This window comes from Polypterus senegalus, chromosome 1, assembly GCF_016835505.1.
Source record: "Polypterus senegalus isolate Bchr_013 chromosome 1, ASM1683550v1, whole genome shotgun sequence".
In the NCBI taxonomy this organism is placed as follows: domain Eukaryota; kingdom Metazoa; phylum Chordata; class Cladistia; order Polypteriformes; family Polypteridae; genus Polypterus; species Polypterus senegalus.
This window is the reverse complement of record NC_053154.1, coordinates 237,688,400-237,714,666: the sequence shown is the minus strand read 5'-3', so window position 1 is coordinate 237,714,666 and position 26,267 is coordinate 237,688,400. Positions and strand designations below refer to the sequence as shown.

The following is a 26,267-nucleotide window of genomic DNA, read 5'->3' as shown; positions in this document are numbered from 1 at the left end:
AAAATAAAAATAAAAGGAGGAATAACCTTGGAGGTCAATCATCACCCCAAAGGCAGACAGTAGACGTCACGTAGTATATGTGTACCAAATTTCAGGTCATTAGGTCAAACAGTTTGTGAGCTACAGGTGATTTAAGATCCTGGACAGACAAACAGACAGCCACGGTAGCGTATTACCGTATATAAGAAGATGATTATTGTTTTCATTGTTGAATTGTTGTCTATATTGTAGCCTATCATTTATGTACCCGTGTTGATATGTACAGTTTCCGCCTGCTATTACTATTTTACTTTCTAAATGAATGCAGAATGAGCCTGAAAAAAGCTTGTTGTGACCCTGCATCGGTTTCTGTCATTTGGGATTCATCTGAACCTGTTTGTCAATGCAAATGCTGAATACACTCATCATTACCACAATTGCAAAAATCGATTTAGATTGAAATATTTCATATTACTAATAATAGCTGTTTAAGAAAGAAAATATGTTGAATCATTTTCTAATGTACTTACCAGATAAAGTGAATCCTGATTGGTGTAAGTTGCGAACAGGTACCATCTGGGCTTTGCCAGGGCATACTGAACCTCTTGATGAAGGGGTGGATGGCACTGCTTTTGTAACATCATGCACTGGCCCATCATAAATTCCTCTAGGCACACCTCGAACTTCAGCCATCTTTAAAAACAAAACAAAAAAAAAAAACTATGATGATGCATAATTTCATATGTGAACTCAAGTAAAGTACAGTGGAACGTCGGTTTGCGAGCATAATTCGTTCCGGAAACGTGCTCGCAGTCCAAAACACTCGTATATCAAAGTGAATTTCCCCATAAGAAATAATGGAAACTCAGATGATTCGTTCCACAACCCAAAACTATTCATATAAAAATGATTAATACAAAATATAAAGTAAAATACATAATACAAATTAACCTGCACTTTACCTTTATAAAGAATCATGGCTGGTGTGAGTTAAACTCATGTGGGATTCCACCCAACGGGAGGACACGCGGAAGAGCGTCCCAAAGCAATCGCAGTCTCCCAGCGCTGTAGCAGTTTGCCATATAAGCGCATCCAAAAAGATCGCAGACAAGCTATAAGCGCCTGTCGTCAATGGGTCATACAAGGAACATTATAAAGATCCCGGTACAATAAATAACAGCGCTGTTGCTGTTTCAAGCTGAATAAAGCTGGTGTTAAAGTACTGAGACTCAGCTTCGTGTTTTGGGGAGCAAGATGGGGACTCGCACTTCACAGCGCACTCGCACACAGGCACAATGCTGTAGTAAACAGATGTTGACTATATGAGTGAGGCACACAGACTCAGACGGAGAATAGGAGACGATTGCCCGAGAGAGAGAGAGAGAGAGAGAGAGAGAGACGCGCTGGGCGGGCGAGCGAGATAGATAAGGAGAAAGAGAGAGGCGCGCTGGGCGAGCGAGATAAGGAGAGAGAGAGAGAGAGAGAGAGACGCGCTGGGCGAGCGAGCGAGATAAGGAGAGAGACCACCATCAGCTCAGTTGTGATCACATGACGCTCAGCAGACAAAGTGTATCCATACTACTCGTATTGCAAGACTTCGCTCGTTTATCAAGTCAAAATTTATTAAAAATTTTTGCTCGTCTTGCAAAACACTCGTAAACCAAGTTCCTCGTAAACCGAGGTTCGACTGTATCTTTTAAGAAAAGCAAAAAATGTGGGCTTCATAAAGTAACAATGAGTTAATGATGATTGGCATCTCTTTGCTATGTTTTTCACTGATGACAAACTGGCACAATAGGTGCCAATTTAAGCAATGTGAGTACAGGTTCGACTCAGTGGGTGTGGAAGCCTCTCACAGTCCACGATATAAGGAGCTGAACTGATCCACTATAAAGTATATGGGGTTCATCATTTTATATAAAGTCTAAAGACTTCCAGCGCATGTGGCAGTGTTGGGGACAGGCAGAGTTCAATAAGGGCAGCTGTCTTGCTCAGGGTCACAATATAATCCGACAGGAATGGACAACGCTTGTCCTCATCCATAGTTTTGCTCTTGAGTTTCTCTCCTTTGCCCAAAGACATGTTGTCAGGTGGACTTGTGCATCCAAACAGTGACACTATGCCAGTATTCACTGAATAAATGCCTCAGGCCACTTGTCACTACAACAGCAACAACAACATTTATTTCTATAGCACATGTTTAAACAAATGATGTAGCTCAAAGTGCTTTACAGGGCGAAGAAAGAGAAAAAAGACAAAATATAAAAATAAAAGTAGACTATACTAATTAACATAGAATAAAATTAAGGTCCGATGGCCAGGGAGGACAGAAAAAGCAAAAACAAAAAAAAACTGCAGACGGCTGGAGAAAAAAAAATAAAAATCTGCAGGGGTTCCAAGACCATAAGACCACCCAGCCCCCTCTAGGCATTCTGCCTAACATAAATGATCTCAATCAGTCCTCAAACTAGTAAGTGGGTTTCTGGATGGTTTCCAGGCAGACGTCTTAACCCCTAAGCCCTATGACTATTTAATACACGTGTACGTGATCTACCAGCGGAAGAAACACGAGGGAGAAAGAAATGATCCTGGGGATGCTCACAGCTGGAAATTACGCAAAAATTGTTCCTTGTGCTTCATTTGAATTATTTTCATAATTCGGCACATAACAAAAACGAAGGCTGCCTGTGCCAAATGTTCGGTGATATCTTTCAGAAGACGTCAGACAGTCCTTTGTCCCGACTTCAAGTCAAGCTTGTTGCTGGAATGTAATTCTACAGAACGTGTGAGGCTACTGGAGAACCTTATTGCTTGAGCTATCTGTAATAAGTACATAAGTTTAATATGTCACTGTGCTCTGTACAAAAACTAGTTTATAAATCCACTCACATGTTGTTATGATAAGTTTGTTATATTAAGAATTGTGTCACTGTATCTGTTTTAGATCTTTTTAAATGTATTTTTTTTCATTCTTTTTCTGTGTAACATGCCATAAAGAGCTGAGCCAGATTTAGTTTAGAGTGTCAGCATTCAGAAGTGCTGGGCCAAGCAAAGCATAACAGACAGGGACAGCTGGAAGACTGAGTTGTAAGCCCTAAAACATTGAACCGCCTGATTGATGTTCAGCCTTGTTTGACAGTGTAATGGGGGTTTGGTCGTGTGGAAACAATATAAAAGAAGATGGAACCTTGACAACTTTGAGAAACTGTGTAGACGAAAGGAATTGGTCTAAAATCCACCTCCGTTGTGACAAAAAAGCAGTTTCTACACGACCGAATCCCTAAAAAGAACTCTTCGGTGAAATGAAGCTGACTGGTTTCTCCTGTCTGTACAGCAATGTAAGCCGCATTAAACAAGCTAAGTATATTCTGTCTTTTCTGTGACTTTGTCGCCGCCTATCGCTGAAAAGAGGGATATCGCCGTTATTATTTATAATTATTTAAATAAAGGTTTATTAAAACGCTGCAATATAAAAGAACATATTTCCAAGGAGCTAACACTCCCATCGGAAACACATGTACAGCTAACTCAAGGCCAGATTTAGCACAAAGGGGCTCATCATTTAGAACTGCCAGACAAGCATTAGAAGACAAGAAAGGAACAAACTGCGAAATGAGTACATCGTGCTATTTCTGTGTGACAGAGTCAGCATGACATTGGACCTTCTTTTCCTTGTTTGGAATGGCATGATTTATCAAAGTGGGGGCCTGCACATGAAGAAAGAGTATAAAGCCTTGGAACGTTGCCCGGCACACCTTTGAACGGATGGGAGATAACATCATCCGATCCGGAAAATCCTTCCAACGCAGCGATGAAAATGGCAGACTGTAAACATTGAGCTCCCACTTCAGTAATGGTCTTGTCATGGCTTCCTCGTCTGTTATGCCGTGTAAACCATCTTTAAAGAAAGCTAAGTTATTTCTCCTATGTGATTTCTTACCGCCGTATCACTAAGGGAGGGGTATCGCCTTTTTATATCATATCTATATAGTTTCGGGTTACGTAACATGCTGCAATTACAAAAGAACTTATTCCAACAAGGGAGCTAGCATCCCCTGCTGGATTCATTATCCAATTGGAGAAAAACTATTTGGGTATTTTAAACGTGTCAAAGGGCAGTAATCGGGACACATAACTGTCCTTTGATGCTTTAGAAGATTCTCGTCACTCTTCACATTGGATTGCTTTCCTTTGTTTAGGTGCACGCTTACAAGCAGGCTGTTTGCATTCAGCTTGGTTTCCAGTGATTTGGCACCATGCCCGTCCCCATCAATGTCTGCGATAGTGAAGCTACTAATCCATTTTACTTTGAACTGCTTTTTGGTAGTATAGTGTTGCCTGTGTGCTATTGATTTGTCTGTCTATTCACTCATTTTGCATACCTGCTTTATTTAATTTAGGACAGAATGGCAAGCCGGAGCCTTTATTTAAAAAGACACGTGTACAGCATAAGTTACTCTGAACATATGTCACAGTCTGTATATGTTTTCAAGGCAGACAAATTGCCCAAAATGATGTTTATACTGAAAATGCCATTTCTAAACAATTGCATATTACACTTTTGTTATGTTTGGTGAAGGTCTTGCCATATAAACCAATATCAAATATGGATGATTTAGTTCAAAAAGATTTCCAATTATAAAAAGAGCTTACCCAATTTCTGGCTTTTATTCTTTTGTAAACATAGTCAGAAAATGTTTTCCTCGGTATGAAACGACCAGTCCCTTCTGTTACGTGGAGGTTACCTTCCTCCAAGACGATTTTCCCCTGACTTATTACAACCACTGGGGCTCCGCGACACTCCATCCCTTCGAAGATGTTGTACTCGACAACCTAGAAACAGAGGATGGATATGACAGTATAACAAATGCCATGCCAAATGAATACGACAATTACTGGAGAGGAGGATGAACTTTGAGTCACAAACTAGTGTTCTTTTTTTAATTTAATTTCATTTTTTAAAATCTTTATGATACTGCTACACAATTGATTTACCAAAAGATTGTTCTTTATGTCCTTATTGACCATTCTACTTACAGCTCAATAAAACTAATATGAAAATCTATCTATCTATCTATCTATCTATCTATCTATCTATCTATCTATCTATCTATCTATCTATCTATCTATCTATCTATCTATCTCAAAAGAAAAACCTCTTGATCTTTAAGATTTAAAATGTTTTCCCTTTAGTTGGTGGAACTTCTGAACGTAACTGGATTATCTGACTGCACAGTAAACCCTCGCAATCTTCTTCCATGCAAAACACCATTAGTACCATTTCAAGTTTAAATTACAAGAAGAACTTAAGAAATATTTTGATGGGAGGCCATTTACTTTAACATAGCTCACAGATTCCAAAATATTATCCAGTCATTTCAAAAATGTGCCAAAATCCAAACAGCCATTTCAAATTCTCCATACTCACACAGTCAGTCCTCCATCTGAAGAAATATATCCTAACATTTGTGTGCATCTTATATTTAAACCGCTTCAATCTGAGCCCCCATGATCTTGATAAAGAGTTGATTTTACTGTTATCGATGGCATCCTCCTAACATATTTAATACATGCAACAATTTTAAGTATTCCCCTTATTTGTTTAAACCATGTGGTACCCGGCCGGGGCTGGAGCCCAGCCGGGACGCCCAGGAGGACCGGAGGAGGGCTTGTGCCTCCTCCAGACCGCGAGGGGGTGTCCGCCCTGGTTATGTTGGGGGCCTCGGGTGAAGGGCTTGGAAGCCCAGCCCTGTAGGGACCCGTGGCCACCGCCAGGCGGCGCCCCAGTGCCTGAATATCCCGGGAGCCCAGCACTTCCGCCACACCAGGAAGTTCTGGGGAGAAGACGACAGGGGACACCCGGACGGCTTCCGGGTGCGCAGCCAGCACTTCCGCCACACTGAGGAGGAATGCCGGGAAGCAGCTGGAGCCCATCCGGGTTCCTATTTAAGGGGCCGCCTCCCTCCAGTCATTGGTGGATGTCGGGTGGAAGAGGACGGAGCTGGAGAGAGGATGGGAGGCGGCCAAGAGAGAGGCACAGAGACTGTGAGGCCTGGACATTTGGGGGACATTTGGAAGTGCACTGATTTAAAGATCGTAAATATTGTAAATAAATGGGTGTGTTGGGTCAGAAACCGTTGTCCGTCTGTCTGTGTCCGGGTCCCAGTTCACAACCATTACTTTTCAGATATATGATTAAGGCCTCCATGGCTGTGGATTTTTATTCTAACCAGTTTCATAAGCAGCTTGTCATTGTTACTTTTAATGGATCTCACTTTTTTAGCTATTTCTAAGAAGTATTCCTTGCAATAGCTATAAGCTTTTTCTTTTGTGGTTTTCTTTTTCTATTTGCTGTTTTCCATAGAATATTTAAAACTTAATTAAACTCAAATACTCATCATTAGCAATGAGCAGTGCAGACACGACGGCAGACATTGACTGCTTCCTTCAGCAGAGTCTCACATCCTCTGCTGTGATGTTTTTAGGTTTGCGATTCTGACCAAACACTCCCACTACTTGACTACGAGAATATCAACGTGCTAGTTGAACGGGCCGCAAATGTTTTTTGGTCCCTCGGCGCATACGTGCACACTTATATGCAGCAAGTATAGGGTGGTCCAGTTCTAATTATGCAGTTTTCATTAAGCTATAACTTATTAAGTTTATTATATAGAAAAATCCATTGAGAAGTTTGCGAACTGACGACATGAAGAATCGCCTTCATGCCGAACTGGAATCGCCCCTGCATAAATCAAAGTCATCCAGACGATCTGGATCTGAATTATTAGATCTGGACCACCCTGTACAGACACCTGCTAAAATCAACTTTTCTCATCATTTTGATCATCATGGAATCAGAATCTGAATGTAACTCGATAGAAAATGTTTTACTCCATCACCAAATTACCATTATATTGGAAGATAAAAAACGACAACAGTTTCGAGTGTTCTGAGGCTCAAAAATAAAAACAAAACACAACACTTTCCACTTTAAAGACGATACGCATAGAAAACAAATGTCGGACATTTTATGCATTTGTTACACATAAAACTAACTGGAATCGTCTCCGCATAAATCAAAGTCATCCAGACGTTCTCGATCTGCATAATTAGATCTGGAGCACCCTGTATAAACTGGGCTTTATTATCCTTTCTGTTGCTCAAAATGAAAATGAGTCCTGAATTTTTTTAAAAGTTTGAGAAGTTCAAAGTAAACTTTGTGTAATCTGTTAATGATTTACTGTTATTACGAGGGCCGTTCAAATATAAACAGGAATTTCTGAGCTACACTTTTTTTATTGAATACGATGAAACGACTTACATAGTGTTTCTGTGTTGTCTCCTGCCACTGTAATCCACTTGTTCCAGAGGAGGAAGCTTCTAAATCCCAGAAGAACAGAAGTCTTGCGACCAGTTCTTGCACAGTGTCAGTAACATCCTCATTCGACTTGAATTTCTTCCCTCCTAAAAATTCCTTAAGTGGACCGAAGAGAGGAGAGTACCTCTCTGAATGACTTGCACCAATCATACACTCTAGACTGACAGAAACCCTCATCCTCAAACTGCTTTTTAAGTCTTGAATAAATCTGAGATGGAATGACTCCTTCGTTTGTCAAAAATTGAATAATGATTTGCTGCGTAACACTACTGTGTACCTGCTGCTCCGACATGTTGATTACAACTGACACGAAGGGGGCACAGAGCAGCCAGCACTACTAACGCCAAGTTCAGAGATGCACGTGTTTGTCCAATGAGTCGTATCTGCCTTGCAAAATTCCTGTTTGTAACTGAACGCCTCTCGTTTATGTCATTTCTTCTGGGGAATTTGCAGAACATACCATTGGGTATAACTAGTTATTGCTAACCTGTAGGTAACCTTCAGGTAATGTTCTTATAACAGGAGGTTTACTTTCTAGTGACATTCCCTGTTAGTTAAAGCAAAACAAAAAATACTAGAAAACACATTTTTTTTGCTACAATCTGCAGTAACTACAGAATTAATTACAACTCTTAGCTCTTTTATCCTTTCCATTATTATGCATTTTCAGCAAGTACAATTCAATTAATTTAATTTGGCAATATAAGTGGTGTCAAAAAGTCCTTTATTCAATTTAATAGTGTCGTGTAAAGGCAGAGCACCGTAACAGCCTTTGTATATCTTTCTCTACTTCCTCCCAGGTTGTAGTTTTGTTTCTTTTCCCCTTTTTCTCTTTTTTATTTTTGCTCACTTAGTGGACGTTGTTCATTTCTCATATGCTGCCCTCGTTATATGGTGGAGCTGGGAGGTCAAAGTTACAGTGGCATCTGTGTATTTGTGCTCCCTGAGAGGGCTTGCCAGATGTGTGGTTCTCACACCAAATTGGGCGATTTTTGAAAGAGCTGTGCCGGTAAAACGTTTGATTTGGTGGTGTGTGGTTTTTTTAGTAGGCCTATTTTGTGAAATAGCATTGTTATGTGCTATTGTACCTGCTACTTAAAATAAAAATGTTAAAAACAGTATCTGAAAGAAGTACAAAATCAAACTATTAAGCAAAACAGGGTGGGGGTAAATTTCTATTCGAAAAACTGCCACAGGGGGTACATGGGGTGGAAAAGTTTGGGAACGCTAGTCTTTTGCTCTCTGTTACTCTCAAAGTATCATGTTGTTTCGAAGTAAAAATTGTGATAATTTGCTTATTTTTTGAACTAATAAATGCTTTATTTCATAAGATCAAGCACCGTGGTCACATGATGGCATGGAGATGGGAGATACCATCTGAAAAACTACGAGGATTTAGGGCATCCTACACATTGAGGGGAGAAGGGAATTCTGACATTTGGGGAGCTTTCTATTAATTGAGTGATATTAAGAATGCAATTTGTGGACATATACTCTATGCTGTAAAAGTGTAATAACGTTGTTATTGGACATAATATAGTACAGTAAAACCTTGGATTGCGAGTAACTTGGTTTGGGAGTGTTTTGCAAGACGAGCTAAAATTTTAAATAAATTTTGACTTGATAAACGAGTGAGGTCTTGCAGTACAAGTAGTACATATATGCTTTGTCTGCTGAGTGTCATGTGATCACAACTGAGCTGATGGTACTTCTCTCTCGCTGCGGGATTGTGGGTAATCGTCTCCCATTCTCTGTGTCATTTAACGTGCCTCATTCATATAGTCAACATCCGTACGAGCGTATTATAGCATGTCCGCGGTCTATTCGTATTTGCTTTTACGACGAACTGCTACAGCGCTGGGAGTCTGCGGTTGCTTCAGGACGTTCTTCCGCGTGTCATTCCATTGGGTGGAATCCCAAAAGAGTTTAGAAACTGTCCTACACAATAACCCTCCTCTCTCTGATCTCCCTCACACCAGCCATGATTCTTTTCAAAGGTAAAGTGCAGGTTAATTAATATTTTGTATTAATCATTTTTATATCAATAATTTTGGGTTGTGGAACGAGTCGTCTGAGTTTCCATTATTTCTTATGGGGAAATTTGCTTTGATATATGAGTGTTTTGCACGTTTCCGGAACGAATTATGCTCGCAATCCAAGGTTCCACTGTATTTGCTAGATGGATAGCTAAGACAATTGTCATAAACAATAGACAGCACCTATTATTTAAACTTTTACACTGCCTATGTATTCTGACAGATAACTCTTTTGCACTTGCAAGTCTTGTTACTGTAAATTATATAAAACTACTTCATCCACAAAGTAACACAAATTTAGAAAAAATAAAGGAAGTTCTAAAATGCCCCACACAGAATAAAATAAAATCAGGTCACATACACACTTGAAGTTACTTTTGTTTGTATACTTAATACAAACAAAATGTCACTGTTTAGTGACAAGGGTCCATAGCAATGTGCAGTTGTAAATAAATCGGGGCGCTCAGGCACAGGGCAAGTGCAGATGCGCATGGAAGCTTGGATGGACAGCAATGAGGGACATTTTCACGTGTGGATGTGTGTGGCAGCCAATTTTCTTGTTAGCACTCTGGAGTTCTGTGACTGCAGCACCTGCATCTGAAAGTAGTATAAGGGGGGCCTAGGCAGAAAATAGAGGGGCAAAAAGGAGAGAAGAGCAGAAGGAGACATGAGAAGAATAGAGGTTAAAGTGAAAAGGAAAGTAAAAGAGAAGGAGAAGGGAAGGGTGCTGATGAGGAATGGAGGCAGGTGTCTAAGGAAAGTAACTCCAAGGAGAGTGAGTGTCCGGCGCTCCAAGTGGTGGATCTTGCTCTGCTGAGCATTTATGAAGGAGCAGGTCTGGTCCTGAAGGCTCCTAAGGGTCCTGTGGACACCTAGTGATGGCACAGTTACAACAGAGTCAGGCTTAGTGCGGTGCCCCACTGAATGCCTGGGTTGGTGGCGGGGTCCTGAGCTGGGTTTTTAAGGATGAATGTCAGTGGGCTATGATGACGTGTTCAGGTGAGTGGCAGAGTTGCAGTCTTTAGATGGAAGCACTGAGGCTTGTGGATTTAAAAGGAAGGATTCTGCTAGTGATTTTACACTCATTTTATGAACATACTAGCTGAAATACCCAGCATTGCCTGGGAGGAAAAAACAGCACTTTTTTAAATTGTTTGAGAAAAATATGTAGCGGGGCTACTTGAATTTAAAACTGTAACTCCCAGCAGTCCCTGCAGTGGCTCTGATTGGTCTTCTGCTGAGGGTGCAGGGGCCGTTGGGGTCAAAGGCTGTCAGCGCGGCTTTTAAAAAGGGGGCCGGTGACCACAAAATGAAAAAAAAATGTTTTTGTAATTTGTGTTTCAAGTTCCTGTCTCTCTGCCTGCCTTCTGTTGGGTTATCTGTACTTGGATCGTTGCATGGTTGGGGTTTGGATTAATAAAAATAAATGAACAAACAAACAATGAAGACTCACTAATGTGCTTGTCTTTGTGGTCTTGCATGTATGTTATCATCCAGTTGACGCTCAGAACCGGCCAACTCTATTTAATTTCAAAAGCAACAGGAGCACAGTGGTGCTCAAACATAAAAAATGCTGGCAGTCACCTCTAGTTCGCCCTCTGGTGGTCATTCCGAGTGTCAACTGGATGATAACATTCATACAAGACCGCAAGATCACCTCCCTCCCTACCCAGATGGGGGTGGGTTAGGGTCGATTTCACCCTACAGTATTTTTAGCCGACCAATGAGAAACGTGTACCAAGTTTCATGAAAATCGCTCCAGCCGTTCGGAAGTGATGCTGGAACATACATACACACAAACATACATTGACTTTTATATATATTGATTTTTAAAAGCATACATTATATCCTGAATTATTCACTATTTGTGTAATGGATGAAGTACTGCACTGTTTAGCATGCTGTGAATTCGTACTTAAAGCACCAAAGCACTTTTCGCCATCTCTTGCTGGTTATGTGTCCTCATTGCCTGGCTCATCTCGGTACCTGACTATCGGCAGTCTTGGGTTCAAAGGAGTGTGGCAGCTGCAGCCAACCTGGACTGTCATACACTGGTGTATTACATTATTATATTATTATACTGCTCTTTTTATTTTAGGCAAGATGAAAGAAACCCAGGCCAGATTGTTGAGAACTGAAGAAAAAGATGAATAATTTAGAAGTTGTGTTTAAAGAAATGTAGTCATTTTGAGATGGCCTATCTGGGCTTATAATCTCTAACACAGGTTAACAGGGTCGCAGAGCTCATTCCTACAGCATGGTGTAAAGCGTAAGCGATAACACCAGAAAATCTGCAGCCAGGCAGGAGCCCCTAAAAGAGCAGACACGCTAAGTTCTTTAATGAATCCCAAAAGGTCATTGACTAACAATCCCAGATAATATTGTGGAAATACTGACAAGTCTTTCCACTTTAACTTTACAGTAACATTCCCGAGTAACGTTATGGTAGCCAAAGAATAATCTTCCAGTAATGTTAAATTGTTTGCTGAGATGTTTTTGTTGCTTTCTCTTATAACTCCACTCTATTAATGAAACCCAATTTTCCCTGATGAAGCCCACGTGCTGTACAGCTCATTCTCTAGTTCATGTTTTACAATGGCTGCCAGCAAGAGGCTACTAATGCGCATTAAGCTAATGACTAATAGTTACCAGAATAAACTCGACATGCATGTGTAGTATTTCTGAGAAATACACATTAAATGTCCAGAGATACCTGTAACGGTTTTCTGGCACTGGTGATCTGTATTAGTTATTTTCTTACAAATGGGTCAAGCATGTTTCAGAATGTCATATTATTCATTTAAATCCCTTTTAGTTCAAATAGCTCTTTACACATTTTAAATCTCCAAACTTTTAAAAACTTTTTTGTTTTCTCATTTTCTGAAGTACTAGGGTGTTTTTTACTGTGTTAGCCATTGTGAATGTAATGAGAAGTCAAGCAAAATGGCGGCTTTTATTCAGTGGCGTAGCTCAAGTTACTGCTGCTCAGGGCGGGTTGATGCCCTCCAACATATCTGAATATGTTAACCTATTTAAATAGAAAATAAAAATGATGTACAGTGGTACCTTAAGATACGAGTGCCCCAATGTATGAGTTTTTTGAGATACGAGTCATCACTAACTCGATTTTGTGCCTTGAGTTACGAGCCAAAATTTGAAATACGAGCCATCAAAGAGCTTGTTGCCACACATTTCGAGGGACTGACGACAGAGGAGGTGACGGAACTACAGAAGCAGCAACATACGGAGGTTCTGCAGGAGATCGGTATCGTGGAGGAGGTTATCTCTTAAAGTGAGAAAAAGGAAGTGTTTGCAATGTGGGAAAAAGTTTCGAACTTTAAAGAAAAGAAACACCTTGAAAGAGTTGCAACTGATTGTGCAGCGGCGCTAAAAAAACAAGTGAAGAAGAAAATTAAATTAAGTAAAAGTGAAGGGAAAGAAAAAAACATTACAATACGCTAATCGGCTTCGCCAACATCTGTTTATTTCTTTCAATTCTCTTTTATGTATTAGGTTTTATTTTGTTTGTATACAATATTTTTTCATTATAAATACATTTTTTTTTATGTTGAAAACACTTAACAAAAAATCGGGGTTGGTTTTTTGGTGGCTGGCACGAATTAATCTTATTTCAGTTAATTTCAATGGGGATAATTGATTTGAGATACAAGCATTTTGACTTACGAGCTCGGTCAAAATTAAGATGAATTTTGCATAGATTTATTCATATATAGAGAAACAGCAATCATTTTTCATATATAATTTATTTATAAGCATCAACTAGACAAGAATATAGTATAGAGGCACTTAGTGCTGGGCGATATGGAAAAATCATATATCACGATATGGATTATTTTATATCACAATAACGATATATATCACGATATACCACCCACAATAAAGTACGTTTCCAGTTATTCTCTGAAAAGTTTGACAAAAATATCATTGCATACTTTTTTTTGCAACTTTATTTTGAAGTGACGTTTAACTGAACTGTCACAAAACCACAAGATAGAGTTTCTTTGCGAAAAAGTTCATTTTTATTCTTGATTATCACTTATATAAAGGGTAGAGTATGCATTGCATAGCGACAAGACATTATCATTCATTTGTCATAGCCTATTTAATGCAATATTTTCTTTAGTAATTGATAAAATTAGGTTAGAAACGATAGAAACGATAGAAGAGAAATAGGACGATAGACACTTTTCTATCGTCCCCACGATATATATCGTCATATCGCCCAGCACCAGAGGCACTGATAAGCCGTGTTTTTATTGTTAGTTTAATATAATTACGCTGTGAAAACCAGAACCAGTGTGGTGTACAAGTGATAGGTGGGGATGTTTTCCGCGCAGAGCAACAACGCATTCAGATTGATAACGAAATTAAATTATAAATTGTAAATGTGTTGCTTATCTTCCCAGAAATTATTATCGCTGTAATGTTTATGTTTATTTTCGTTATTGCCTCATACATTTCAACTGCTGTGTCTGATGCCGTCACAGAAGGACAGTCTAAAAATTATTTTTGAAGCATTTGTGGAGAAAAATCAGAGAATTTTACTTGTTTCATTCATGATTGATATTTTTCCGAACCCTGCTGCTAAAACACACAAATTGTACTGAGCCTTTTGGCCAATAATGCCGCCCCCAAAAATGTGCTGCCTGGGGGGGAACCGCCCCCTCCGTCAGCCCGTAGCGACGCCACTCAAACGATTAAAATATGCAAGCTTTTGAAGGTAACTCAGGCCCCTTTTTCAGGCATAAACCCTGGAGTTAGCATTGCTTTTGTGAAGCTCTTTCCACTGTAACTCCAAGCTCTGTTCAATTCCTTACTCCTTATCATTTTTAAACCAAATATTCACAACTACTGAAAGACTTGAGACAAACGGCCAGACCTTGCAACCATTGCTACAGTCACATTGAAAATCAATTCAGTCATTCTTAAAAGAATGCAAGAGCTAAGAGTTAATGCTGATAAGTGATGTCCGTGTGTTTATACCGCTAAAGAACAAATCCAAGATAATGGCACTGCAACAGCTCAAGCCAATAAAATAAGTACAGGATGACCTCTAAAGCAGAATGACCTTCGATTATTCCCTGCAATTCTGCCTTTTTACAAGGACTCTACGAGACAATAATAGTTACCACCATGTTGGTGCCCCAAGCTGATCTTACTTCTGTAACATAGATTTATTATTCTTAAGGACAGCCATAAATTAACACTCTATACTGAGCAGTTTCTCAAACGTTGTACATGTTATTCATTTATTATTCTTTCCACAAAGCCTTTGCTAAGAACTGCCCTCCAACATCCACTCTGCCCTGGGAAGTCCAAGTAAACAAAAAGAGAGAGCGGTTACCGAGATGTGAGATTTGGCAGAGATGATCTTTGTGCCCTTTGGGTTCCAGACGACAAGATCAGCATCCGAGCCAACAGCAATCCTTCCTTTTCGTGGATAAAAGTTGAAGATTTTAGCAGCATTTGTACTGGTTACTGCAACAAATTCATTCTCATCCATTTTTCCTGTTGCCTAAAAACAGAACGACATTTTGTGAAACAGTATTTCTAAAGTTCATCGCAATAAGTAACTTTCCTTCAACAAAAAAATTCAGAAGTGAATAACCGAATAAGGAGAAATGAATGAATTACTTCAGCTGCTGAAGCTACTACAACATTTCTATTTTGGATCCATTTTATTTTTTGTGATCAGATTTTTATGAAAACAGATGACAACAACAAACAGCAAACAACAGATAAATCATTAACAGTAATCAACAGTTAAAAAGAACAATTGTAAAATACGCTAAAAGAAACCCCTATTAGCGTCCACTCCCCTCCCACTCCACCAACGTCCCAACCTAACCTGAATAGGAATAGGAATAACTAAAAAGATATCAAGAAGTGAATTTCTTAAAAGCTGAGGAGGAAGGAACTGTAAATTTGGATTTTAGGGATTAGAACTTCCAGAGCCCAGAGAGTCCTAATGCCCCGACTTGACTGACGAGGACAGGACTTGGGGTTACCACCAATGCAAAGGGCTGAATTACTGAAGATTGCAGTAGACGAGTGCCCTTGTGGGCAGGGGTCCAGACGCTTCACAACCTTATGTCATGTTCCGAGTGCATGTGAAATTAAGGGGCACAATCTGGCATTGCAGGATCTTAATCTTAGTTTTTAAAGAAACTATAAAATTTCTATTATTTTCAGATATCTCTTTGATTACAAGAGGCTACTGAACAAATGACAAAATTTCAATAACACCTTCCCCTCTCCACTTATATGCCAACAGTAGTCGAGTGATCACAAGAACATTTAAAGAGAACATGAACGGAATATGAATTCTTATTTATCTGCTCAAGCAGTGTTCAATTTACCAGTATAGCTGAATATTATTTTCATATGACATGGATGGTCCACAGTCTTCATATTAGTACATAAACCCCTATCCCCATCCTCTTGTATATTTACAACAGCTGATTCAAGGCCACATAAAAATTAGGACTATGAAACACAAGAGAACAAACAGGATGAAATGACCATTCATGAAGACGCTCCATGCAAACCTGGGCCAGAATATCAAGAGAGTTGAGACAACAAGAAGAGCAATCCCTCTGATTCTGTGACACCATCTCCTGCACCCCATAGCTCCTATCCTGACCACTTAATACACACTCTACTCTACTGTTGTATTCAAGAATTAAAAAAACAAAAAAATCAAAGCCTCTGCTGTGCTCGTAATAACCTACCACAGACTTGTCCCAAATTATTGACATCCGTTCTTCAACTCCATTGACTCCTTCCGGAATTAGTGTGAAGTTGTCTTTGCCAACAGCTTTCTGCGCTGTTGTAAAGGTGCAATGAGCACTGCCAGTAACTTGCAAATCTCCACTATTCAAAACAAACAAAAAAATTTTGAATTATAACGTTAAAAAAAAACCAAACAAACAAAACTTATTTTGCTTTCAGTGATACAGAAACTTCACTTAAAATCTCAAACTTCTTTACTGGGGGTGCGCTTGCCATCTGCAGTGGAAATTTTTGAAAAATCATTCTCTGATATTTTATTTGAGTTCTTTATCACCAACCTCTCAAGGTGTGCCCTATTAATTCATTCCATTTTCTATGAACAGAAGCAATCTGCTTTATAAACTGTGTTTTACTGACATCAGTCATATTGAATAGATTGGAAAATTAACAAAAAGTACTGTATTCACAATCAATAAGCCCTAATCAGTTACAGCAGGCATGGCTCACCAGCATAATTGTGTTTTCAGAACACCGCGAGTTAAAAAATGATTCAGTTCAAGCTAAGACGGCTCATACTTCTTATTTGTAGGACGTACTGTATGCTCTATGGGTGTGAGACATGCCAGATGAAAGCAGAATTTAAAAAATTATAAAGAACAGAGACCTGAATGATCAGATAGATGTGAGGAGTGTCACACAGTGAGAGAAAGAGGAAGGCTGAGGTAGGAGAAAGACCTGGTGTGGAGGCGATAGGTGTTGTGTTAAGGAGAAATAGACTAAGGTGGTTTGGGAACACAGAACGTAAGGGAGAGGACGATTGGGTGAAGAGCTGTATCGAGATGGAGGTGGAAGTGATGAGCCCAACAAGGAGGCTAAAGCAGACAGGGTTGAAGGTGGTGTAAAAGGTATTTGAAAAGAATGGGTCTCAGCCCACAGCATGCTCAGGACCATGGAGAGTGAAGGAGGAGGAAGGTCTCAGGGCAAGACAATTGGCTAACCAATGATAATGATGAAAAAGATGATAATGATGCTTTGTACTCTTCATACACATGTCTCAATATGACATTGTGATCTGCAGCAAGAGTAGGGAGCAGGCTGAGGAGACCCTGGAGAGGTGGAGATATGCTCTAGAGAGGAGAGGAACAAGACAGAATGCATGTATATAAATGAGAGGGAGGTCAGTGGAATGGTAAGGATGCAGGGACTAGAGATGGCGAAGGTGGATGAGTTTAAATACTTGGGATCAACAGTACAGAGTAACGGGGATTGTGGAAGAGCGGTGAAAAAGAGAGTGTAGACAAGATGGAATGGGTGGAGAAGAGTGTCTGGAGTGATTTGTGACAGACGGGTATCAGCAAGAGTGAAAGGGAAGGTCTTTAAGACGGTATTGAGACCAGCTATGTTATATGGGTTGGAGACAGTGGCACTGACCAGAAAGCAGGAGACAGAGCTGGAGGTGGCAGAGTTAAAGATTGTAAGATTTGCACTGGGTGTGATGAGGATGGACAGGATTAGAAATGAGGACATTAGAGGGTCAGCTCAAGTTGGACGGTTGGGAGATAAAGCCAGAGAGGCGAGATTGTGTTGGTTTGGACATGTGTTGAGGAGAGATGCTGGGTATATTGGGAGAAGGATGCTAAGGATAGAGCTGTTAGGGAAGAGGAAAAGAGGAAGGCCTAAGAGAAGGTTTATGGATGTGGTGAGAGAGGACATGCAGGTGAATGGGTGTAACAGAACAAGATACAGAGGACAGGAAGATATGGAAGAAGATGATCCGCTGTGGCGAGCCCTAACGGAAGCAGCCAAAAGAAGAAGATACACATGTCTCAATATAATACTTCAGCCCTTGAATAAAAAACATTTGGAAGGCCTTATGGAATAGTCTCACGGGGTGAGGAGTGATTCTCAAACAAGAATACACATCTGGGGAGAACTCGTTAAAACATGTGTAGTGAACAGCAGAGAAATCATCTGCTGTCAAGGCTACACGCACAGGGCTTCTTCTTAGAACACCCGACCCCAATTCCTCCCGTCCATACACTTTAGAACACTGCAGTTTCTGCAGGAGAGAACTGAATGAATGAAACTGAACTTGAACAAATAAAACTTGATGCGGAGATAAAATAAAAAGCTAAAATTGCTGTTATCATTTCAGGAGCTCAGTGGTAAAAGGTAACTGAAACCTAATGATTAATTTGTACGTTGTAATGGGCACAGCAACAGAAGATTTAGACACACACACACACACACTCACACACAAGTAAACCAATGCAGCTACTTGGTTTCACACATTTAAGAAGTGCTTCTGTCTGTTCCGGTATCTTTCTGTCATTTTGATTATTGTGTCACTACATGGCATAACAACAGCAAGTTGTTTTTACATAAGCATTGTGGTCTAGATATGCATTAAGTGTTAAAATGTTGTGGCTATATACTAGCAGGGCATGTCTGCATTTCCAATTAGACCGTAATGTAATCTTTCTTTGGTCCTTTGTTTAGATGTGCAGTTAGAAGATGGATGCTGTGCAGTCTTGTCTGTACCTCCACTGGTGTTTTCAGGCAGATTTGTTGAATCAGGTATTTTGAGTACTGAAATCTGCATCTCCTGTGGTTCTTCATTATCAACTCTCTTAACAGCAGTTCTGTCCACATCTTTTAATGTGATGTAACACATTGTTTACTTCAAACGCATAATTTGTAATTCATAATTTCACAAACATAGCTGTCAATTCTTTTAACTTTACACCGCCTCCAGTACTGTCAACATAACTGAACAGAGAGCACACACTGCACCTGCGACAAAGTATTGTTCATGTCGTTGAATATCAATGTATAATCTGATGTTACAGAAAAGATTTTTTCCTTGCAACAACAGGTTATGTTCTTTTTTAACACAAGCAATATCCACTCCGCAAACACAACACTCATGTACGTATTTAATAGGAGTCTGTTTTGGAGACTTTTTGGCTGTACACAGTTCATCGAAGTCAGAAGCTATCAGTCTGTCAGATCAGATTAAGACAGAGCACCTCTGATCTCTGCCGTTCAAAATCACCATCTCTACTTTGGCACCGCTTAAAATGTAAATCATATATGAAAAACGAGTATATTCACAATGCTCTAATGCTGTATGAATTATTTAAAACTTGGCCACCATTAAAAATGTAAAACCTCCTTAGTCGTCTCCAAGCAATGCTTGTGGAGAGCCTTAGTTTACTTCGACGGCATTTATCACGGGACTAAAACCTATAGTTGATGGGAAGCTGGGTAACCGAAGAAAAGACCATGAGATTCTGAAGTGCAATGAAACGTTGAGCCGTCTCACAAAGAAAGCTTCTCACTTCAATACTTGCATTATTTATATTAAAGGTTATCTCGAAACCCTGTCCAGAAATCACTACATATATACTGTGAAATGAATTTTAAAGATGTTATAGAAAAAATAAACATCTTAGAATATACTGCTACTGTATAACCATCTTCTAATAGTCTGTACTACACAGTGTTTTCGTTTTAGTATGCCGAAATATACTTTTCATACATAAATATATATTTTAAATATAAATATATCTTATCATCTGGATCAAATTTCAATTCAATACATATATTCTTAAACCAACTGAACCCATTTCAGAATAGGGTGGTTACTTTTAATGTGCAAATGGTTGTTAAAGTGCACTTACTGAACATGCGATATTTGTTTAAAAGAAGAAGGGGTTGATGAACTGCACTAGAGCCTTTTCTCCCTCTTCCACAGATCACCAGAAGGACAGCCCACCTAGAACTCCACCCACTTCCGTTGCCAGACCACGCCTTCCTACAGACCCCACTTCTGCCTAAGAACCCGCCTCTTTCTGCCCTGCACCTATAAGACCCGAGCACTCCAATCTTCACTTCAGCTTTGACTCGGTCTTTTATTATTACTCAGTTGCACTTAGTTGATTCCTGCATTTGTCACAATATATGGGGTGGATCCCCCAAACTTTTCTGTTTTGTTTCTGTCTTCATTACACCAGGGACTCTGAGTTTCCTAGCATGCTTCAAAAGCTGTGTAAGTTAGGTTAAGCAGTGACTCTAAGGTGGTGGGATGCGTGTGATTGGGCCCTTCATGGGACATGTGCCCAGTGCTGCTGCTATAAAGTAGGCTCTGCAACCTCTCAACCATGAATTGGATTAGGCAGATGGGAAAATGTTGCATTATTTTATAATACTAGGGTGCTCTGCCCCCTGCTCGCTTCGCTCGCCCATCCCCGGGTTTGGTTAACCGGATATACAATCTTAAGAGATTGTCATTTTCATGGGAATTGTTACATATGCATTATTTTCACTTTAACTTTAAAACTTTAGCAAAAACAATATTTGGAATGAGCTTTTCTTCAAGATCGCATTGAATTTTGATTCCGTGTTTGGACTTACATCGTGCCAATGCAACGTATAACTGCTTTTGAGTGAATATCGTTTCTTTCTCTCTAATAAATAAAACAACTTTTTCAAATGTTTGTCCATGCTCTTTTTTCTTTGCTCAGTCGTTGACATGTCATTTAGAACGCATAAAATTATTGTTCTGATAAAATTTATAAGCGCTGAGAGCGAAGGAAGTGTGTCTGACAAAAGCATTCACATGACTGAGGTTAGATGACCGTCGTCTTGTTTGAAATTAGTTGTAAGTAGGGCGTGACTTGAAAGAATCTCATGTTAAAAGTCTCTGTCTCATCTTTTAATTCTCGCTGGCAACAAAAATTTGACGATCTACAAGCTTCTGACTTAAAAGTTTAAATCCTAACAATATTTTTGATCTGTTTTCGCTGTTCCTTTATTTCACTGAGTAATAATTTCTGTTTGTGTGCACTGTGATCTTTCCTATCCTTTTTTTTTTTTGAGACTTTCAAATTTTTGTACTTCCATTATCTCTAACCTGCTGTGCATGTGTACCGCACCAACATTTTTGAATTCTTTACGATGTTCTACTTTGTCATCTACTGTTTGTCCTTCATTTCCAGCCCGGACGTGGACTCGTCTTGTGGAACGCATAAGTGTCTCTCCGAGAAAATCATGTCTTTTTTTTTATAATAGAGAGATGTCCATATATACAGCATTTGCTATAATCATATCTGATGTTTACAGTGTTATTATTATATTACCATCCGTCTGTTTTTTTGAAGCAGTGTATTCCATTATGTTATCATGGAGAGCCAGAATCTCACTGCAGTCTTGAATGCCACCTTCAATAGGAGGACAGTGAATCACAGGGCTCAATTAAATAAAGACATCTTTGGAATTTGGAAGGAAATCTTAGCGATCACAGAAAATGTATGAGGAGAAAACACAAACTTCACACAGCTAGTCAAAACCAGGACTCAAACCCGGGTCCTTCAAACTGGAAGGCAGAAGTGCAAAATGCTACCCCGTAGTATTGTACTAACCAGTTTGCTTCTATTCTCTTACATCCAATTGACATTATTTTTACATTAAAAGAATAGTTTTGAGTCTAGTACTGACCATGACAGCAAAGAGTTGAGGTAGTCAGGAGTGGAGATGTCTGGACTTAATGGAGGAGACATGACAAAAGCAGCAGCTTTAGCCCAGTTCTTGCTCCAGTAGTGAGACCCATCAGTCCCCAGGCTGGCTGCTGTCGGCTCTCCATAGATAACCATGCCTGAGAAAAACGAATTACCAAGAAAAGACAAAACAAGCGTTAGCACTTAACAAACACTATGTCATTTTTTTAGTTTATGGTTTTTAAATTCATTTAAAAAAATTCTAAGCTTGTTAGAGAAAATGCAAGTAAGAACCAGGAAATAATCCTGCATTATCACACTTGTGAATTCACATTCATGATATGGTGCATGTGATAGAGTTATTCACATGAATTTTAACCCGTTTTTCAGGATGATGTATTCTCTTTAAGAACTACCGAGCAACGGCAAAGTTCTCAGTTATGACAACGATGTGAGTTAACACAATCCACACTTCTCAGAATTTCAGAACAAGCAAGTACTTACTTTATACGACATGAGCACAATGAGGAAAGGAACAGTGATATGCTAAATCAAAATACAGAAAAGCATAAAACATGACATATTAGAGAATACAGTGAAAAGACAAAAAGCATATAGTGACTCAAAATATAATGCTCATTCTGGCTAATATTTGGGAGGTTTATGGATGTGGTGAGAGAGGACATGCAGGTGGTGGGTGTAACAGAGCAAGATATTGAAGACAGAAAGATATGGAAGAAGATGATCCGCTTTGGCAACCCCTAACGGGAGAAGCCGAAAGAAGTAAAACATTACCTCACGCAGTTACGTGATTGAATTTTAACAAATTCAGCTCAGTGGATTTCCCCTTGGGATTAATAAAGTATCTATCTATCTATCTATCTATCTATCTATCTATCTATCTATCTATCTATCTATCTATCTATCTATCTATCTATCTATCAGTTATACTAAGATCAGTTTTAGAATAAAAAAAAGCTGCAAATGGGACCAGGGCACCTTGGGTCTAATCCCACTTCTGCACCATTTTCCAATATAATAACGGCACAAATCACTTAATCTACTCTCAATATCACTGAGAAAACCGTACCCTTAAAAATACCAGTTTACTTGGAATATTAATCATGGTGAGATGCGGTTCACAATTAAACATGCATCTATTCAACATTGTGTGAAGGTGCTTTTCTATTATAGGGTTGTGGGGTTTCACATTCTCTCCTAGGCATCTGTTTAACTCCACTGTATGTTCCATCCATCCATCATTCCACGTATTTATCCTTCCCTTTTTCCTTTACAGTGTTGAGAGCAGCTAAAACATATTAGCCAGCACTGGGCACACGGCTAGAACCAAAAAAGAGACAGCAGTCCATCACACATACACTCTCAGTCTCTCCACGTCAATTTGGAGTCGTAAGGAAACATAACATGAACATCTATGAAGTGTGGAAGGAAACAGGAGTGCCCTGAGCAGACTTCTAGCCAAGTTCATGGATTTCTGTATGGTATGGTGCTCTTTATAGTGTACAGGCTTAGAGCTCTTCAAAGAAGCAATAACTGGGCGCAGGACTGAGCGCAGGTCTCCATAACTGTCAAGCAGTAGCATTAATAAATGCACCTCCAGGGCTCCTTGGCACTGTCTTTCTCCCAATCCTACCTACAAGGCAGTAATTAACCCTGGAGGTGGTATCAGCCCATTGCATGGCACTCATGCGCACAGTTGTACAGAGTGAGACAGTTTATAGCAGTTTGTTAACCTAACCTGCACAGTTTTATAATACATAACCCACATAGACATGTGTAGAGCTTGCCAGCACCACCCCGGTAACAGAGACTGCACTATTCATGAAAGCCTCTGTATAAACACTGAAGCTCTGTGCTTCCTCATTAAAAAAAGCAGGAGTAATACCGGACGGCTAAAAGCTGTGCTATGAAAAATCGGCTGTAATATCCTAAACCACGCAACTTACACAAAGACTTACTTAAATGGGAGAATCCCAATCCATCTTCTCTAACTCAGTGAGGAAACAAAGTTTCTAAATTATCTTGAAACAATCAAATTCTGATTTTTTCAAAACTTGGCAAGAACTTATTAATGTAATATGAAAGTAAACATGTCCACTAACTGCTTAATCTGTACTATTTAATTGGTGTTTTATCCTATAACTAGCTGTGCTACCCATCTAAGACGGGTTGAAATCTAAATAATCGGCGTAGACCTCAGTGTTAATGCATGCAGTACACCATGCAATGCGTACATCTCTGTTATAAACCGTTTGGTAAGGGGTTCATAATAGCAGTGGTAATGTTTGTGATGCAGCGTCTATCAGAATGACAAATGCAATGCATTTTAGTACTTAAAATGTTTGTGACGCACCAACTTTTGGAAGTACAGAGACCTAGCAACCGGACAGACAGACACAGTTATCCATTGATTGAGGCGGATGAGCCATTTTAGACAGGACTCAGTAGTCATAAAGCTCTCTTTGTCAGGTTGGGGTTGAAAGCACGGTCTTATTGATTTGTTTTAAAAGCCTACTATTGTATTTTCCATGTTGCTTCAATTTGTTTGATTGAGTTGTCTTCTGTTATTATGTCTTGTTTCCAAATAAAGAAAATCATATAAATCAGAATGGAATGGTCCGTGTAGCACGTTTAGGCAAATGTCACTTTAGTGATACCACAGGAAATCACTCAACAGTACAGTAGATTTTACACTAATACACATCCAACTGTACTGCACAATAATACACAATAAAATACATTAACGTGTGTTTTTTATGTACACAAAAAGTGCAGAGTAAAATGAACAGGACATTGAATAAAATGAATAACTTAAATTATTTTTATTTTGAAACCAGACGCATTAGATCAAATGAAATAAACAAGCTGAACAGACAGACAGACAGACAGATTGGTACAGGAGTGGCTTCATGTCGATCTTTTCAGATCTGGTATGGTGTGAGTGTTCATTTGTTTCTCTTCATCATTCAGCATGTGCTCTGTTGTTTGGGCAAACAAGCTGTCAGCCATCTTAACTTATAAATGTCTTTGCGCATGATTGTGTGTGCTTATGTACAAGTACATCTAAACACATTCTGTATCTCAGTAACTACTTGTGCAAACAATTTGGAAACCAATAGGCCTGATTCCATAACTAAACGGAGCAAACTGCAAAAATCATGATTAAACAATTTCAACGGATGGTGTCACTGGACATAGGACAGAGTGTTTGTGAAGGCTTTGGTGATACGTATTGGACCAGACTTGATAAATAAACAATAGGTCTGGAGCTTGTGATAAGACAGGACACAATTGACATTGTTTTAAGAAAGACAGGTCAATTATTTCGACTTGTATGTAGGTTTCATGCACATGAATATCTCAGAAATCACTTGTTCTTAAATGTTTACTAGTGTGTAATCATCCTGGAAACTCTACATAACACCAACAACGGTGTCAATTTCTGACAGAAATTGTAATTTTAAGATCGATTACCCACTGACACACACACATACATATAGGGTGGTCCAGATCTAATTATGCAATTTTCATTACGATATAACTTATTAAGTTTATTATGTAGAAAATCACCCGAAAAATCCCGGACCATCAAGAAGTGTGTGAACTGACAACATGAAGAATTGTCTTCGCATTGAACTGGAATCATCCATCCATCCATCCATTCTCTTCCGCTTAACCGAGGTCGGGTCGCGGGGGTAGCAGCTTAAGCAGAGAGGCCCAGACTTCCCTCTCCCGCCACTTCTTCCAGCTCTTCCGGAGAATCCCAGCGTTCCCAGGCCAGCCGGGAGACATAGTCCCTCCAGCGTGTCCTGGGTCTTAACCGGGGCCTCCTCCCGGTTGGTCGTGCCCGGAACACCTCACCAGGGAGGCGTCCAGAAGGCATCCTGATCAGATGCCCGAGAACTGTAAAATACTGTAAAATCTGATGAACTGGAATCATCCCCGCATAAATTAAAGTCATCCAGACGATCTGGATCTGCATAATTAGATCTGGACCACCCTGTACAGACACCTGCTAAAATCAACTTTTCTCATCATTTTGATCATCATGTAATCAGAATCTGAAAACAACTCGACAGAAAATGTTGAACTCTATCACCAAATTACCATTTCCATGGAAGTAAAAGACGACGACAAAGGTTTGGGTGTTCTGAGGCTCAAAAATAAAAACAGAACACAACACTTTCCACTTTAAAGACGAAACGCATAGAAAACAAAAGTCGGACATTTTGTGCATCTGTTACGCATAAAACTAAGAAGGAGAAGATACCAATATATCTGGGTCATAGCATATATGTTAAGATGTTAAAGAGTTGATGGCAACATACAGTACCAGAGAAGAACTCAGTACCATCCACCCATTACCGAACACAGCTAATCCAGCTTAGGTTTGTGGGGCCCCAGCCCTCGAGCGACCGTTACTTCAGCACCACTCACACTCACTCTGCCAGGAAAACTGAAATTCACCAATTGGTCTAATGTGCAAAATACGGGAGCTCCTCTTTCTCAGAGGGAAACAAAGTGAAGAGCTTTAAATGAGCTAATACACCAATAGGTGGGTGTTTGTAAATGGTAAGAAATAAAGTTCATTGGTTGTGTTCA

General features: G+C 39.6%; 1 protein-coding gene across 2 annotated transcripts in view; it reads right to left on the bottom strand.

Moving 5' to 3' along the window:
• dpysl4 (dihydropyrimidinase like 4) overlaps positions 1 to 26,267 on the bottom strand; it is an 81,574-nt gene that overhangs the window by 4,506 nt on the left and 50,801 nt on the right. For both annotated transcript variants that reach the window (XM_039770464.1, XM_039770472.1), the window contains exons 9-13: positions 21,646 to 21,802; positions 16,146 to 16,287; positions 14,759 to 14,929; positions 4,633 to 4,812; positions 510 to 672 (exon numbers count right to left, since the gene is read on the bottom strand). In XM_039770464.1, the coding sequence (XP_039626398.1) occupies positions 510 to 672; positions 4,633 to 4,812; positions 14,759 to 14,929; positions 16,146 to 16,287; positions 21,646 to 21,802 (813 nt within the window). The remainder of the gene's footprint in view (positions 1 to 509; positions 673 to 4,632; positions 4,813 to 14,758; positions 14,930 to 16,145; positions 16,288 to 21,645; positions 21,803 to 26,267) is intronic.